The sequence below is a fragment of the Miniopterus natalensis genome, chromosome 2, assembly GCF_054644295.1.
Source record: "Miniopterus natalensis isolate mMinNat1 chromosome 2, mMinNat1.hap1, whole genome shotgun sequence".
NCBI lineage: Eukaryota > Metazoa > Chordata > Mammalia > Chiroptera > Miniopteridae > Miniopterus > Miniopterus natalensis.
In genome coordinates this window covers 14397600-14416200 of record NC_142082.1, presented here as the reverse complement: position 1 = coordinate 14416200, position 18601 = coordinate 14397600, and the positions used below count along the sequence as shown (strand labels likewise).

The 18601-nt window shown below is 35.6% G+C and overlaps 1 protein-coding gene across 1 annotated transcript in view; it reads right to left on the bottom strand.

Moving 5' to 3' along the window:
* The window catches only part of TNKS (tankyrase), a 160246-nt gene that overhangs the window by 108783 nt on the left and 32862 nt on the right, over nucleotides 1-18601 (bottom strand). The window contains exon 3 of the mRNA XM_016209064.2: nucleotides 7999-8094. Coding sequence (XP_016064550.1) covers nucleotides 7999-8094 — 96 coding nt within the window. The remainder of the gene's footprint in view (nucleotides 1-7998; nucleotides 8095-18601) is intronic.

Sequence of the window (18601 nt, the reverse complement as noted above, 5' to 3'; positions counted from 1 at the left end):
TTCTGAGGATTTATGTAGAGCATTAGGTGATCCATAAACATCAACTGAATAGAAAAGTTTTAGAATCTCCATCTTGAGAGCTTATTTCATTCATACTGGATTATGATTTTGTATTATCATAACAACCGATTATCTAATTTTTCTTCAATAACAAAAATTATCATTATTGAGGTTCTAATCTGAGCCAGGCATTGCACTGTAATAAAAAACTTTGTATAGTATGAATTTATACACAAAAGGTGCTTTTTTTCTTTTTTCCCCTAATGTAATGAGGATTATTTTTTTTAAAGCACCTAACCAAACTAAAAAGTAAGTTTGTTAGTTTATTTTAGAGAGGCTAAAAGTGGCAAATTCTGGGATATAAAAACCAACACAGATTTAAGAAATTTATTCTGTACACATTCATAGAAGTGGGTATTATCACCTCTACTCTCTAAATGAGAAAATGTAGAAAACTGAGACTTTTCTTAGAAAGGCAACTAGTAACTTTCCCAAATTTACACAACTAGAATGCAGCAGAACTGGATTCGAATGCACATATTCTCAATTCCAAAATTCTTGTAACTGTGCTGCACAGCCTATGCTGCTGTCCCTGCAGGAAAGGCATAAACCTGCTGCTAGTGATGCTTTCTCTTCTGTGTAGCATAAACTTTTGGGAAGAGCACTGTGACACCTTGGGTCATCAGTAACCCTCCTACTCCAAAGCTTCACTAAATTACTCCCTATGGCTAAGCAAATGGGGATGCACATCTAGTTAGATGCTTCCTACCAGCCTGTTCCTCATTAATACCTGCTTACATGGCTTGTTGGAAGGGGTGAGGTATGTGGACAGTTCTTAGAAAATAGCAGGCATAACAGTAGGTATCTGTTCAAAGGATTTTGCTTTAGGTCAATTTATATTTTTTGCATCATATTCTGCTCCAGTTTCCTCAGCCTTACGAATGAGTAATAGGCCAGGGACACTGACAAAGCTGGGGTTACAGCAGGAAAAGATGGCATTCTGTAAACATTCCACCAGTAAATCCAACACTAAATTAGTTGCTTTAATATGGAACTTCTTTGATGCTAAATAATTACCTATTAATCCCTTTATTCCAACACTCAACAACGCCTCATTTTTTAAATAATTAAAACCCCATGCCATATGTTCAGTGACTTTATTTAAAGTTTCAGAAAATAAATTCTTCTAAATTAGACAAACTAGGAAAGTACTGGCTACTAGGCTACTCCAACCCTAGGGCTGAGCCAAAGAGTAAATGGAATTAATGAACAGCACACAGAAAGATAATAAAGAAGGAACTATGGGTTTCTCTACCAGTTACCCACTGATAAAACAGCAGGCTGTTGATAACTTTTAGTCAGAATTATTTCAACTACAAATACTAAAATCATAATTTTTCTTTTTACTTAGTTAAAAAAAGAGGTAAAGCATGAAATAACTGTGCTCTCTGCAGTACTGGGTAAATAGTACTGAGGGTCCAATACTATACCCCTCGTAACTTATAGTGGCTTAAATCTAGAATTCTGATCAGCACGTAGATTTAGAAAAATAGGTATGCCTCAAAAACTCCTCCTGTTCATGCAGTTTCACTGAATGCATACATACTCAGAGTACCATTTGCATAATGATTGATTAAAAATAATTTCAAGACTTCTAGGAAAATAGAGTACAAATTGTTTTCCTTATTCTTCCCACTAAGTACACCTAAAAAACCTGAATATTATATATAAAATGGACATAAGACACTCAAAGGTGGACAGAAGGCAGACTGGTTGGGGATCTTGGTGCCCAAAGGAACAATATGGTGGGGTGTTCCCAAGTCCTAAAGAGCTGAAGAAGCTGACAACCCAGAAATGCCAATAGGGGAGGGGAGGGGAGGGGAGGGGAGGGGAGGGGAGGGGAGGGGAGGGCAGGGCAGGGCAGGGCAGGGCAGGGGAGGGCAGGGCAGGGGAGGGGAGGGGAGGGGAGGGGAGGGGAGGGGAGGGGAGGGGAGGGGAGGGGAGGGGAGGGGAAGAACCCAGCTCTCTCTAGCCAAAGGAGCAGGAAGCAAACAGCCTAGCAAGACAGAAACTTGTAGACAATAACTAGTCTATTCCAGTCAAATACTACCAAAACCGTCAAAAACAAAAATAAAAAATCTGTGGCCCTACCCTCACCTATGAAGCAAAGGCCTAGCGATAAGCCTTGATTTGCAAGCTCACTGGGGGCCAGAACTTTTATCTCTGCAGGTAAAAATTAGCCCTTCCTCTCCACAATGTCAGACCATGGACTGTGACAGTCTTTCACTACAGCCCAATGGTAAGAAGGCCAGTCATCCTCCCATCCCATAATATCCGTGGAGGTCATGTGGGAAAAGTCACCAAGGAAACAGAAACTCAACACCATCAACCAACAAGAACTAATAGATACTTATAGAACACTCCATGCAGCAACAGCCAGAATCACATTTTTTTCATGTGCCCATGGAACATATACTAAAATAGACCCCATTCTGGGTCATAAAACAAAAAATTTTTAATGAAAGTAACTGAAAACATTAAGAGTGTTGTCTAACCACAATGGAACCAAACTAGAAAGCAATATCAGAAAGGTAAAAGAAAAATCTCTGAACACTTAGAATTTAAATAACATACTTCTACTAAATAATCCTTGGGATAAAGAGGAAGTAGAGAATTAATAAAAATAATACACTGAGCTGAATAAAAATAAAAATAGAACATACCAAAATTTATGGACTACAGTTAAAGTAGTGCTGAGAGGGAAGTTTATAGCACTAAATGCATATATTAGAAAAGGAAAAATCTCAAATCAGTTTTCTAAGCTACGATCTCAAGAACCTAGAAAAAGAGTGAAATATGCCCAAAGTAAGCAGAAAAAAATAAGCAAAAGCAGAAATCAATAAAAGTGAAGACAGAAAAAAAATCAATGAAAGAATTCTTTGGAAAAAAATCAATAAAAATGACAAACTTCTAGGCAACATATAACACAGAAAACACAAATTACCAATTATTAGGAATGAAACAGGAGATATATCACTACAGATTCTGTAGACATCAAAAGCTGTCTAACAAAGGAAAACAAACAACTCTACATGCAGAAATTGTACAACTTAAGATGAAATTGACCAATTCCTTTAAAGACAAAAACTACCAAAACTCACACAAGGTGAAGTATACAACCTAATTAGCTCTATATCTATAAACAAATTGAATCAAATAATACTCTTCCCCCCCAAAAAGAAAGTGCCAGACCCAGATGGTTTCACTGGTGAATTGAACAAAACATTTAAGAAAAAAATAATCCAGAAAATAAAAGATGGGTCACTTCCTAACTCATTCTATGAAGCTAGTGTTACCATAACATCCAAATAAATAAAGTAGGGAAAACTACAGAACAATATTTGTCTTGATGAAAATAGTTTTAATCTTGGCCATATCAATGTCAATATCCTGGTTGTGATACTATACTACAGTTTTGCAAGATGTTACCAGTAAGAGAAAATAATACAGAGGGTACAGGGGACCCTCTCTCAATTATGTCTTACAACTGCATGTAAATATACAACTATGGCAAAACAAAAGTTTAACAAAAATTTTGAATAGAGTTTATTAACCCTTATAATATCAAAGCACTACTGAATTCTAATATCACATGTGCTATTTTAAGAAAGCAAATGTTAATAAGAAATTTTTTAAAAACCATTGAAAATAGCAATTTTGGTTATATAAGTGAAGCTCTAATATGCTATACATGATATGCAATATGCTACATTATAATATAGCCAAGCGCAAAACAATTCATTAATGACAAGAGAGTAAAAATTAGGCCCTGGTTTGACATCAGGAAGTCTGATGTGACAGCTGCAGGAAGTTTGATCCTTCCAGAATTGAAATGTTCTCAATCAAAGGAGCTAGCCAAGAAATCTTTTGATAAAAGGCTCAGTACATACCTCGCCTACCATACCAATTAAAAAATATTTTTAACACACTGTTTTAAGAGGTGTACATTACCATCAGCAATTCAAAACAATTTTTAGGAGGTAGAAAATTTAATAGATTATTATAATTTATGATGTGAGATGTCAAAAAATTACTGGCTAATGAGTATTTATAGGACTTGGAAAATATGCTGCCTTGTTAACAGTAATCAGACCCGAGATATATTTGTTTACTTAATCATTTTATGTACTTGTCTAAGTCCTGGGCACAATGAAGTAAGCAAGACACATAAAAGTCCAAATCCTTGTGAAGCTTTCAACCTATTGGGGTAAACAAACAACAATATAAAAAAATGTGCAATTTTGGATATCGATAAATCCATGAAGAAAATAAAGTAAGCTAACGGGATTGAGGACAAGATGACTTCTCTGAGGAATAAATCTTTGAGCAGAGATTTAACTGATGAATCACATTAAGTTCTGGGGCAGTATTCCAGTTTTGGTAAATAGCCTGTGTTAATCTAGACATAGAAAAGGGCTTCATCTGTTTGAGGAACAGCAACCATCCAGCTGTAGCTGAAGCAAAGAGATCAAGGACAAATACAGTAGAAGACAAGATCAGAGATATGTAAGGCAGGGGCCAGATCGTAGTAGGCTATGGTTAAGGAGTTTGGATTTTAAGGGGTAATGAGAATATATTAAAGAGCTTTCTAATCATAGGGTAGATTATGCTTTATATAGACCACTCCAGCTATAGTGAGAACTATAGTGAGATCTCTGTGGAGGCACAGAGATCTATTATGAGGCTATTGCTGTCATGAAAGTACGATGATGAAGGTGTGTATGGGCTGGAGCAGTGAAGCTGGTAAGAAATGGTGGGGCTGGGGACCTGAAAGTATGGTAGGCCAAAATTACTGGCAGGTTAGATGCAACATGTAAGAAATAGAAAGGAAACCTACACTTTGGCTTGAGCAAAACCTAGTAATCAAACCTGTATAGGCAGGGTCCAAATCACTTAAATCCTCACTGATCATGTTGAAGGCTTTGGTTTTACCTGAAAAGCAGTAAGAAGCACTGAAGAAGGAAAAAAGAGGTAATATTCCAGATATATTTTCTTGATTTAACACACGAGGCTCAGCAAGCACATACCTAATCCCTCAACACTGCCTCTAGCCTGAGCCACAGCTGATTCTTTCTGGAAAGACTGGGAGCCAGCCCATCAATCATAGATTAGGATTTCCTTAGAGGAAATGAATCCAGATTAAGTTTATTCTTGAGACACCTTGGTGCAAATATACCTTTCTTCCCTACTTCTGTACCCCCAAATCTACTAGGAACTGCTGGAACCAATTATCATGGCAACCTTGTGACCATCTAAACTCACCCACTTTACATCCCTGGCATCGCATCCCTGGTTCTGCTTTGGTCATCTATCCTTTTGCAAACTCTCAGACTCAATCTCTTGTCACTAGTTCTCCTGACCCAACTTCCCGCTGTGCCCCACAGAAATCCCCCTCACATGATTAGGAAACGCCTCTACATCCTTACCCCCTTCATAAGCATTCCCTTTGTCAACCACCTTTAACTTCAGCGTGGCTCTCCCGGAATAATAGAGACTGCAGTCCCTAAAAGGAAAGCTCCTCGTTCTCCAGATCCTACACACGCCAGCCAGCAATCGAGAGATAGACCCTGTCTGTGGATGCTAAGATTGGCTGTGGTAAAGAAGTACAACTCCCATGGAACTGATAAAATGACAAATTCACGAGGAAGAAAACAACCTCCCTAAATGGTAAACACTAGAGGATTTGCTAAAAATCACCTAAAATATATCCATAGAAGGATATTATGAATTCATTATAAATTCATGTTTCAAAATAATACTTTAAGAATATTCATGTAACTATAAAGAATAGAAACTTCACAAGGTAAGTAAGGGTGCTACAGCTGCATCTGCCATAAAAATAAAAAATGACACATCACCCAGAATCACCTCTAATAACTCTAAGTCATTCCTTTCAAAAGATTCCCTTTTATCAATGCTTAATCTTTTAAACTTAGCTTCAGAAATAATACTTCCATTACAATTTCAAAGAATTGCTTAGAAGAGAACCTGCATGGGCAGAAAAACATTTGGAAATATCTTTCACTTAAGTGTTATTTCACTGCATTACATAACACGAACGTGCAAATATCAGTGGCTTATATTTTCCACAAAGTTAATTACTATTACTAGAATGTTCTAGAATGCTTTTTTAAATCATAACTGAAAAGTTGTATGTCATTTCCAAAAAAAGTGAATATTCTTGAAAAGAATAATGAACAGTATTATAACCAGGAAAAAGTAACATCTTCCTTATCTAAGCAAAGCACAGTGCTAGATGCTTTCCAAATTAAGTCTAACACATAGGTATGGTATCTGTTCTCCAGGAATCTTCAGTCTCCATGAGTTATTATGCCACAGCTCTTTCCCAAACTAGCAACAGCCAATATGACCTCCCCTAAAATCCATTCTAAATTAGGAGGTAGCTTCTTCTTGTTAATTAACTTATATTTAAAACTTTGTCTTTTAGAAAAATGTAGGTGGATCTAAAAGCAGTGTTGCATTAAATGAATCTAACAAATGGACAAGGCAGGTGTTGAGGGTTAAAAAGAAGGAAAGGTCAGAGGGAGGACACTTAGATATAGACAGTCTTGGTCAGCATTTATAATCTACCTCTATGATTATGAACCATATTTCTTCTTTCATCAGAGACCAATCCAAGGCTGTGACTGTTGCTAGGGCTTTGTGAAAAGAAGACACCGAAAGGCTGCAAAGTCTAAGCAGGCCTGAGGCTATGTATCTTAATTTCATTATTTAAAATTTTATAATTATATTTAAATTTCTTCTTATCTACACTAGTTTAAAATAGCTTTATTCCTCTAGTGTATGCTATCTTGATTCAGCATCTCGATCACCTAACCTTTTAATTGAGAAAAATCACATTACTCTAATTTAACAGAGATTATATTAATTTTAACACAGTGGGAAGTTGTCTTCCTATTCAGAGCAATTAACCAGAATTTCACATATTTTCAAAGCCTTCTGTATATAAATGTTTTCCATTCACCTCAGAATCTTTGTTAAAAATGCACAGCATGGACACTAAACTTAAAAGTGAACAAAAGATTTATTTTCTTCAAACATGGGCAAATTTAAAGGAAGCTGAAAGTCATTTACTTGCACACAAGCACTTAAAACAATACTCTTAGTACTGCAGTGACAAAGAGGCTCCAAATCACAAAGGTCAGTTAAGTAAAAGAAGGCAAAGGCAGCAAAACTCAGACGCTAAGAATAAAAACAAAAATAGATCCAATGCAGCATTTTGAGAATGAAGATCAATGAAAACAGTTGCTCAATACCATATTACTTATAGCATTATTTTCTATGCTATATGAGAGATCATTTCCTCTCTGTTGGTTATTGACATTTGTCTTAATAAAACCTAATACTTAAGCCCCACATTTTCATTAAAGTAAAAAGGACATTGCCTCAGTTAAAAAGTAGTTAGGTAACATGGTAAAGTGAGAAGATCTGATAAAAATATAATCAGGGTGGCAAGGAAAGAGCAGCATCCTATTTTATTTAACTATTGATCTAAGTAATACGGCAGCAGGTTGCCTTTCCGATCAAAACTACTTTTATAAAGTAATATAAATGCCCTTGCTTGCTCCACAGTGAAGGTCTTCAAAACAATCAACTAGAAGATGAGGTATAGAAAATTATGACCTAAACCATAAAAAATGACTAAAATGTAAGGGAATAATACATGTTGCCATTTAATGCTATAATTCTCAGAAATTCTAACCAGAATAAACAATCGTAGTGCTTAATGTTTGTAAGAGCAAGCATAGCAATTAATGAGACTGTTAATGTATCAAATCAATAATGAAGTAGAGAACGGCATATATTTTTGTTGAGCTTAAGCAGAAGAAAAAAATAAAACTCAGTGGATAAAGATTTTCTAAAATCAAGCCAGTAGTTCCATAGATAAACTAATCTGGTAGCTCTCGGTTTTCTTACCTGTAAGAACAGCTTTTGCTGAAGGATCTGCCAGGTCCAAGGCTGATTTCCCATCAGTGTTCCGAATGTTTGGATCAGCTCCGTGCTGCAGCAGCACTGTGCAGGGAAAGCAGAAACAGTATCTTACCTCAGGGATACAAAGATTATTTACTGGTAAGTGTCGTCTCGGCATGGTGTAGGCATACACATACATTGCACAATTTTTTTCTCTTTCAAAAAAAAAGAAGAAAGAAAAAGAAAGAACAGGGGGAAAAGCACTGCAGCAAAGGATCCTCTCTAGAGTAAAGCAAAGTTGGCAACTTATGGTACAGTATTATCACATGACTTAACATCATAAACATGAAACCAGAAAAATCTTGCAACAGACAGTTTGGGTTTGCCTCCTTCAGGCAGCAGAACGGGGAGCTGCGTGCTCACTGCCTCACACAGAGCACACGCTAACTGTGAGCCTGCCCTATCTTTACTACCACTGTGGCTGCTTGTTGCTGCTGCTGCTTTGCTGTTGAATTTCCTAACACTTCCTCTCCTCAGAAGAGTTGTAATACTGTGCAAGCCTTTTAGTGGCTCACCGCTTACATATGAATCTCTCACCCTAACATACTGGCTTGCTTCCAAGAAGTTTCACAGACATAGTAATGCATGCAACTCTGGTCCCCTGCAGTCGAGCTGCAAAAAAGGACTGCCTTCTCCAATAATGCTTTCCATCAAAATGTTTAGAAACAGAAACTCAAGCACTATAGTATATGCTAAGGAATAAATATTGAATGTGCTATGTTGGGTAGAAAGAAGCTATAGAGAATTCTTAGATGTGGGGCCCCCCAAAACAATCAATGTTTAAGTAAAATCCAGATATAATAATTTATTAACCCAAAACATTTCTCAACTACATCTGGTATGTGGGGATAGGGAGAAGAGGACAGGTATTGCTGTAACATTACCCAACCAATGGTTAAACTAATAAATGTATTAAAACTAGTCCAAATAAGCACAGGTCAATCACAAGCTATAGTAACTGTTCAAATAGTTAAGATTTTGTGTACTGACGGAGAGAACAGGAGTTGTATCACTTACCACTATACTATAGCATAAATTTAAAATGAAGCAGAAATACTTAATTAAATAAGTATTTAAAGATGTGTTATATAATGTCTAAAACACCTGAGCACTACTGCTCATGAGTCCCAAATTTTCATTCAATAACAGTTCCATGCTAAAGTACATACATTCTCTTGGAATATGTGCAGGCAATCCTCATCTATTACTGAGTATTAAGTCCGGCTGTTTATGAAGCTCTTCCTCTTTCTTTCATGCATAAGCCATCCAGTCAATGCCTTTGTTATAACATACATAGGAATAGCCCTATCTAGAATTAGGACACAGCTGCTGGAGCAGTGTTTATCAGCATTTCCTGCATTAAATCTTGGGCACTCTCAGATTTGGGATAAGAAGAACTAGCCATGGCTTGAAAAGACACAGTGAGGTTTTGCCAAAACTTTCTGTAGTATTTTATTCTGATTTATTGTATTCTTAACTAAGCAAGAACATAATTATTGTTTATAGAGTCAAGAGTAAGTAGAATAAAATAGCAAATACCACAATATCAAACTGTAGCTACTTTCATCATAATGAATAAGCTTTCACGGCAATCTTTTTTTTATTCCAGGAAGAAATCCCAATGTGAAGATCTGGCTTTTAAAGGGTCTTTATCATGAAGCAACTCAGGAATCAAATGTAAAGCTGGCAGCTATGGCTGTATCTTTATAGCAATATACTACTGAGTGATCACATACAAAGGTAGAAAAACAGAATTAACAGCAACCTTGAAAAGCAGAGTTTTTTATTACACACATCAAGAGATAAAGCAGTATGTTAATTTAACAAGGCTTGACAATAATATGATGGGAACTTTTATTTCGCAGCTTAATGAGTGGTAGAGGCAAAACACTAAAAGTCTGTTGTTCCTCCAAAAGTCACTTAAAACAATCTTTTTTGGTGTAAGCTGTACTTCACCTTTATATCTTTGCTATTATGCAACAGAAATCTGCCATTAAAGTTTAGCTGCATTGTTACTTTACTTTAGGTGATATTTAAAGGAACAATCTTTTTACTAGAAATAATCTGTTTTCTAAGCATTTCTGAGTCATACCTAATTCTTGCATTGGACCTGAACACACACAAACATCCACTGCAGAGCAATGTGGCAATAGGGTAGAAATGGCTGAATTTTCTAAACCAGATGCTGATAACAAAATCCGCATTAGAAAATATTTACCCATTTGTAATTCACCAGATATGAATTTTTTTAAAAAACACAGTTAAGAGTTTTAAGAGCAAAAAAGGTATCTAAACTAGATCAGAGGGCTCTAAACTCATCTAATTTCTATAAAAAGGGATTACTGAAAGGATTAAATGAGAACAAAAGTGGCATAATACATATCGGGTAATGATAATATTTAAAACTCATTTTTAAAAATGTAGACCCTGTTTGTACTCTCAACTCTACCACTAACTACAAGTTAGGTCCTAAAGCCAGATCTTCAGAACTTCACGTTTTCCTTAAAAGGGCGAGACTAGATATATTAGGATTGTAGACCATATGAGCTCATTCTCAACTACTCATCCCTGCCTCAGCCCCAACCTCACAGGGGGAAAAGCAGCCACTGACAATATTTAAAAGAATGTGTGGCTGTGGTCCAATAAAATTTTATTTGAACACATTAAAATATGAATTTTGTATAATTTTCATATGTCACAAAACATTGTAAATTTTAAAAAATCACTTAAAAATGTAAAAGTAATTCTTAGCTTGCCAGATATACAAAAAAACAAGTCGGATTTGCCCATGGATCCTAGTTTGCGAACCCGGACCTTGGGCAGTGATATACAAAGTGAAGTCTATGGACTGTTCTAGTCCCAGAACTCTTTGTAATCCATCTACATTGAGATAAACACAGAAATTAAAAGGAAGCACTTAGAACTATATATGTCATTTTAAAATTACTTTTTCCAGTACTTCATTTTTATTATAGTTCACAAAATGATGGGCCTGTCATGCATTAGGTAGGATAAAAACTGCTTCTCTAGCACAGACAGTTTGAGAAGCACTGAGCCAGGGCACCTGTAAAATTCTCTGGGCCTCGGTTCCCAGGTCTCTGAAGTGAAGGAGCTGGACTAGTTAGGCATCATCTAGGGGAGGCCTCAAATCCCTGATAATGCTTGTAGAGCAACAGCCAAAGACTGAAGCATTAAGATCTAATTTTTTTAATTTTTATTTTTGTTAATCCTCACTCATTTTTTTCATTGATTTTTAGAGAGAGTGGAAGGGGGGGAGGGAGGGAGAGAGAGAAAGGGAGAGACGAGATATCAATGTGAGAGAGTCACATCAATTGGCTGCCTCCTACACACGCCCTGACCAGGGCCAGGGATCAAAGTTGCAACCCAGGTACGTGCCCTTGACCAGGAATCGAACCAGTGACCCTTCAGAAATTAGCTGGCCTACGCTCTAACCACTGAGACTAACCGGCCAGGGCTAAGATCTAAATTCTTTTTAAAAAAAAAAAAAAAAAAAAAGGGAGGGTATCTTCTAATACCAGAAGAATAACACATACATGAGGCAAAGGTAACAATGGCTTTCAAGAATGTCATTATGTCCTTGAAGTGGCGGCATGTAGGACTCTTTATTCTGGATGCTTCGAAAATGTTTTCAAAGTTAGTAGCTACTAAAGGGAATAATAAAATGTGACTACTAATACATAACATAATTAGAAATGTATCTTGTAACATCAATATACACTGACAGCACACTAATATAAAACAGATTCTTTTTTTAAACTGGCATAACTGTCTGAAGCAAAATTCCCAAAATATACAGAGTAAAGTTTGAAAGAAAAACAAGGAAATTAATATCTGAGTAACATTCAGTACATACAATTCAAGACTACTATGGGCATTCGAAGTCTCCTTGTACTATCTCCGTGTACCAATTAGGGCGTTATCAGACCTCAATCTCAAATGACCTGGCTGCATCCAGTTGTTCTACTGATGCACCTCAAATCCATTTATCTTCCTTTGATGTGAGAAGGATGGAGAAAACATAGTAGCTGGTATAAAAACAGATTTTTAAAACTAAGGTTGGGTCACAATATTCAAAATGCCATTCTCAAAAGAGCTTATGGCAAGAAGGACATGTGACTGTCCTATTTCTGGTGCAAACGTTTAGCTACAGTGAGCCAGATTCAGAAAGCATACCTTTAGCCAGTGACCAATGCAGTAGAAACTAAAATTGTTTCGTTTAATTCCTCAAAACTTAAATTTAAGCATTCATACCATTTTAATTCTTCCAAATAAAAATATTTCTACACATACGCAAATTCATCCTGTCAAATTCTTAGAAATATACAAAGTGCTACTATGATAAATTGCATTTAACTTAACTATAGGAGCATTATTAACTGATTTAAGAAGGCAGAAGAAATAAAAGCAATGTGAATTTCCCAAAATAAAAATGTAGCAAGTCTATTAGATAAACTATCAAAATGTGTTTTAGTATAATTTTCACTTTAAAATATTGTAAATTCTTGGTTTGTTATGTGAATTTTAGAGCTACTTTAATGGTCTAAAACTGCTCCTCACAATGAACAGTTTTTAAAAAGTTGTATTTACGCTCAAATGTTTTCCAAGCATTTCATAGTCATCTTACCCTTTAAGAGTATAGATGTATCTATTTAACTGAGTTATAAAAATTGAATCACACAAAGGACCAAGTTCAATAGATATTTTATCAAATATAAAGGGACCACTACTATGTTGGAGAAATCTGGGAAACACCTTGGACTTTTCACAAAATGCACTAACAAAGCATAAAACCAAACCTCCAGAAGCTCAGGGTGATTCGCCAGCAACTGAACTTTGCTAAAACAAGAATTAACATTTTTCAGAAGAAGGTAAGTGAAAATTACATTGCAGAGTCTCTACAATGTCTACTTTAAACAAAAAAATTATTAGACATATCAAGAAAAAGAAAACGTGACCCACAGCCAAGAACAACAAAAAGCAGTCAAAAGAAATCATATCCAAGATGGCCCAGATGTTAGACTTAAGAGACAAAGACTTTAAAGCAATTATTATAAGTAAGTCCAAATAATTAAAGAAAAATGTGGCAGGAAGAAGTAACAGAGAGGACTCTAAGAATCAAGTGGAAATTCTTGATCTGAAAAGTTGAAGGAATCACACTACTTAAGATTTACTGTAAAGCTATAGTAATTAAGAGTGTATAATTGCAATTAGAATAGATATTTAGCTCAATGAAACACGAAGTAGACCAACACAGGTATAGCCAACTGATTTTTGTACAAAGGAGACAATGAAATTCAATGGTGGAAAAAAGGAGTCTTTTCATCAACTCATGCTGGAACTCTCATACATTGCTGGTGGGCATATAAAATGGTATTACCACTTTCGAAGTCAGTTTGGCAGTTTCTTATAAAGGTAAATATACACCACTACTGTGTCCTACCAATTCTACTTTTAGGCATTTACCCAAAAGGAAAAAAGTATGTCTACACAAAAGGCTTGCACATGTTTATCCATAATAGTAAAATATTGAAAACAACCTCAATATCTATCAACTGATAAAAGGATAAATAAATTGTGGTATATCTACACAACAGAATGCTGCTCAGCAATAAAAAGAAATGAACCACTGACTCATACAAGAGGGATGAAATCTCTCAAATACTATGCTGAGCAAAAGAAACCAGACTGAGCAAAGAACATATTTCTAGAACAGAAAACTAATCTACAGTGACAGAAAACAGATCAACTGTGGCCTGGGAATGGTGAAAAGAAAGAAAAAACTAGTAAGAGAACTTTTCAGAGAGATAAAAATGTTCCATTATTTTGATTGTGGTGGTGTTTACATGGGTATATACATTTGTCAAAACTCAATATGTACACTTAAAATGGATGCATTTTATTTCACTATCTCAAACTCATGTTATAATTCAATAAAGTTGATTTCTTAAACATTCAAGAGTGGTTTAACTGCAGATTAGAAACACCTGAAGAAAAAAATTATTGAACTGGAAAATATGTCAACAGATATTTCCAAGAATGCTTATGGAGAGATTATCATGGACAAAGCAAGGAGTGTGCAGGTCTAACATTTTGCAATCAATCTTAAAAGAAAAAGAAAACAGATAAATATTTGAAGAGATAATGCCTAAGATTTTCACAGAACTAGAAAGAGACACCAATGTACAGGTTCAAGAAGCCCAAACAGGATAAACTCAATGATGCAGAAAAAATATATTATACATATAAATTAGGAACAACTACAATTTTATTTTTTTATTTTTTTAAATATATCTTTATTGATTTCAGAGAGGGGAAAGAAGAGGCAGAGAGAGAGAGTTGAAACATCAATGATAAGAGAGTCATTGATCATCTGCCTTCTGCACACCCCCTGCTGGGGACTGAATCTGAAACCTGGGCATGTGCCCTGACTGGGAATCAAACCTCGATCTCCTGGGTCCTAGGTCGATGCTCAACCCGAGCCCAGCTGGGCAGGAACAACTACAATTTTAAAAAGCTGTTAACTCAAGAGAGTGTGTAAGTTAATATAGTAAAATATACAAAATACATTGGAGATCATTTGTGAACCTATCCTAACTTTAGTAGCATATGTTATATAATATAGCATATGTTAAGCAATGATTTTATTATACTTCTGTCTCCATGTACACTGCAAAAGGCGATTATTTTGCAACTGTAAATATACCACATTCCCATTCTTAGGAAAATTTTAATTTAGGTAATATCAATTAAACTATGTTATACTTTTAAAAGTATTTTAAATAAATGGCAATAGTAAAGTAGATGCATTCAAAGTTTCTCTACAATACTACTCTGCAACCAAGATATACATCTATTTAGCCAAATCAAAGAAACTCTTTGGTATAAATTTAATATTTATTTTTATTTAAAAATATTTTGTTTCCTCTTTACATTTTTAAGAGAATTCTCTTCAGTTATAAGGATCCATCTTCTTCACAGCAGAGTTTCCACCTCCAAATAAACTAAATATTTAAATTCTTCAAATTCTAACATTCACAGGAGATAAACACTGGCTCTGCATAAAATTAAATTTGGGACTCAAGAAAAATGATAAACTCTCTTCTCTCTTAACACACTCATGTTAATAAGTTTCTCTTAAGAACATAAGCTAGACATTTCTTTGATGCTTAGTGGTGTCTTTTCACCAAATGAGTAGTGACACTCATTGAGTGAAGTAAGCTTCTTTCATCTTAATTAATATCCTTTGGAGAAACCTCTGAGAACCTCGTAAAATAATGCATGGCTAATGTCACCAACTTATAAAGCTCTTCTAAAATGGAGATTTAAGTACAGGTTTAAGGAGAAAAGTTTTGAAGTAATGGTTGTGTGGTCTTAGCTTAGTCTTGTTACACATAAATTAACATAATTAGTGATTTCCCAGTGTTCTCAAGCTATAACTGTCCAATATAGTCACCACTAACCATATGTGGGTAATGGGTCTTTGAAATGTGGCTGGGGGCTGTCATCATTTTCCACTTCTGATGAGCACTGGGTTTTCTTCCTCTCCCCTTCTGCTGGCTCTGCAGCAGCATCAACCCTTTTTCTTTCATGTCATCCTTTCTGGAGTGTGGTACAAGGACCAAAGGCAGCCATCACTGTTAGCTTACCCTTCTTTTCACTGTCTACATATAAGTAATAAACTATCTTAATCTAAGAGTGACTTGTTGGCATCTTTACCAAATTAGTCAGGTCTTGGCTTGGCTTGCAGCAGTGTGTACGTAACAGTGGGGTGCTGTCCCATGCATTAAAGGATGTTTAACAGCACCCCTGACCTCTACCTCCCCTGCTGTGACAACCAACAACTGCCTCTAGACATTGTTAAATATCCCCTTCGGAGGCAAAATAGCTCCTGATTGAAACCACTGCTCTTTAGGTTCTTAAGGGCCCACATCCACCACCCTCACACATGTACATAAGGAAGAGTGCACGAAGGTCTATACTTCTCCCCAATACAATGGGTTTCTGCATTAGATTTTTTTTTTTATAATTTTTAAAAATATATATATCTTTATTGATTTCAGAGAGAGGAAAAGAGAGGGAGAGAGAGAGAGAGAAACATCAATGATGAGAGAGTCATTGATCGGCTGCAGCCCGCAACCCAGGCATGTGCCCTGACCGGGAATCGAACCCTGATTGCCTGGATCCTAGGTCGATGTTCAACCTCTGAGCCACGCCCAGCAGGGCTCTGCATTAGATTTAATTTGAACAAGGAGTTATGTGGTTTAAAAACTTGATAGGAAATAAGTAAATTGTAAGTCAATAAAGTATAACAGTAACAAGTAAATAAGTTTTTAAAAAGTAATAGTAAATAGTAATAAAAATTATCTCCAAGGATCCTTCTAATTTTAAGATGCTGAAATCCATGAATATATCTTTGAGTACTGACTTTATCAATTAGAGGCTTTTTCATTGCAAGGAAGAAAAAACTACTTTAGCTAGCTGACAGGACAGGAAACTGTATTACAGAACAAAGGTATCTCAATGAAAGCAAAGGCAGAAATGTGACTAAAAATGTGTCTTGCTTCTGTCTATTCTGTGTCCCAGCACCACTGCCACTCCCCTGAGACATGAACAGGCACATGCGTATCATCTGGATCTTAAATCCAAACTCTCACAAAAGAGACTGCTCCAGCTTGCCTCTGTATCTGGTTCTGGGCTTCAAAAGTTTGGCTAGAGAAGCCAGAAGAGCCAATAAAAATGATGGTGACGGGGCAAGAGGCATCATATCTGAGAGAAGAGCTCTTGTGCAGACACCTCAGTGGGTATCTAACTGCAATAATAGGTCTTAAATTTCAAGTATTATGTAGATATATTTACTCATGGTAAATGAGTAAGTGTGTAAAACGTGTATCTCTGAGAAAGTGAAACAACTGGGACTTCCACTTTTCTATTTTACACATTTCTATATTGCTCTGTTTATTACAAATATGTATTACTTTTACAATAAGAGAGAAATGAGAGAGATATTTCTCCTCGGACAGAAATTATCTTTATGCATGCTGTTTAAGTATGTTTTCCAAAACAATACTTCTCTTAAAACTGCTATTTAAAATAATTAATTTGTAACCAATGGAGAAATAATTGGATTGTTCTTCCTGTCAAGTGAGTAACAACATTAAATACGGTGATAGCGTTAGATAAATAAGACCAATATAAGATAAATCCATTAATTTAGAATCTGTGATGATGCAGAGACTATAGAAGTCAGCCTTAAGTAAAACAGTCAAGAAGTAATTTTTTACTGTGTAAAAATCTAGGTTTTTAATCATACTTTTTTTAGTCTCTGCCTTTCATACAAAAGTCACCAACAATTCAGAATCCTGTCAACATCTGGGACTAGCTTACTTGTGATACATTACTTAATTTCACCTCAGTAAACTACCTGACCTTATGTGCCTCATTAAATAGATACCCATCTATGACTTTTTTCCTTGTACTTCACTGGAAAAAATAAAACTGCATTTTTTTGTTGTTGTTGTTGTTAAAAAAATCAAATTCTCTAAGTCTGCTTCACTTACTAATGGGAAAACACCTAATTAAGGTTAAAAACACAGCTTGGTCCAGAGCTGGTCCTCTGGAACCGGACTGTGTGGGTTAGGATCCCAGTTCTGCCACCTCCTCGTTCTGGGAGCCTAGGAAACTACGTCTCCCTGTGCTTCCTCCTCAAGTCAGGGGATAATAACAGCATCTACCTCACATGTTACACGGAGGGCAAAACAAGTAGTATTTGAAGAGCTCTTAAAACAGAGCCAGCATATAGTGGGCATGAGCATGAAGAATTTTTAAAAGAGACATCAGAAAATACATAATTATTCACTCAAAAGGTTAACCTAAGTAAATAAAATTTTACTGAATTTATGTGGTAGAGTTCTTTATGACCAAACTTTGCCATGAAATTTTATAATAATAAAAAAATCCTCCAATTAAATGTTGCTCCTATTGTAAAGTTTTCCTATAAATATATAAAATCAAGACTTTTTAAAATAATTGTTTTTAGAGAATCAAGAATTTTTTAAAAGGCCCATTCCATCTGGAATAACTTAGATATAAATTATTCTATATTCAATATTCTATATTCTGTTCAAATCAATTGTACACTTTTTGCAATAAAGGGTTAAATCAGTCCACAATACATTTGTGAAATAAGCATTATCTGCTTACACAAACCACAATACCAAGCAGGCACTGGAGTAAATATAAGAATGATTATAACAAAGCATATCTAACTAGAAATCCCAGAGTTGAGTCCAAAAGAAAATAATACTATCTAGGAGTCAGACAAACCTGGGTTTTAGAATGCTTCTCTGTCCTTAGCAATTGTCTGACCTTAGGCAAGTAACTTCACCTCTGTCAATCACAACTTTCTCTTTCATAAAACACTACCTACTTCTGAGGATTGCTGTTATAATTAAATGAGACAATATATATAAACCTAGCTTGGTTCTTGGTGCGTAATAGGAACTCAATAAATTCCCTCTCCCTTCCATCA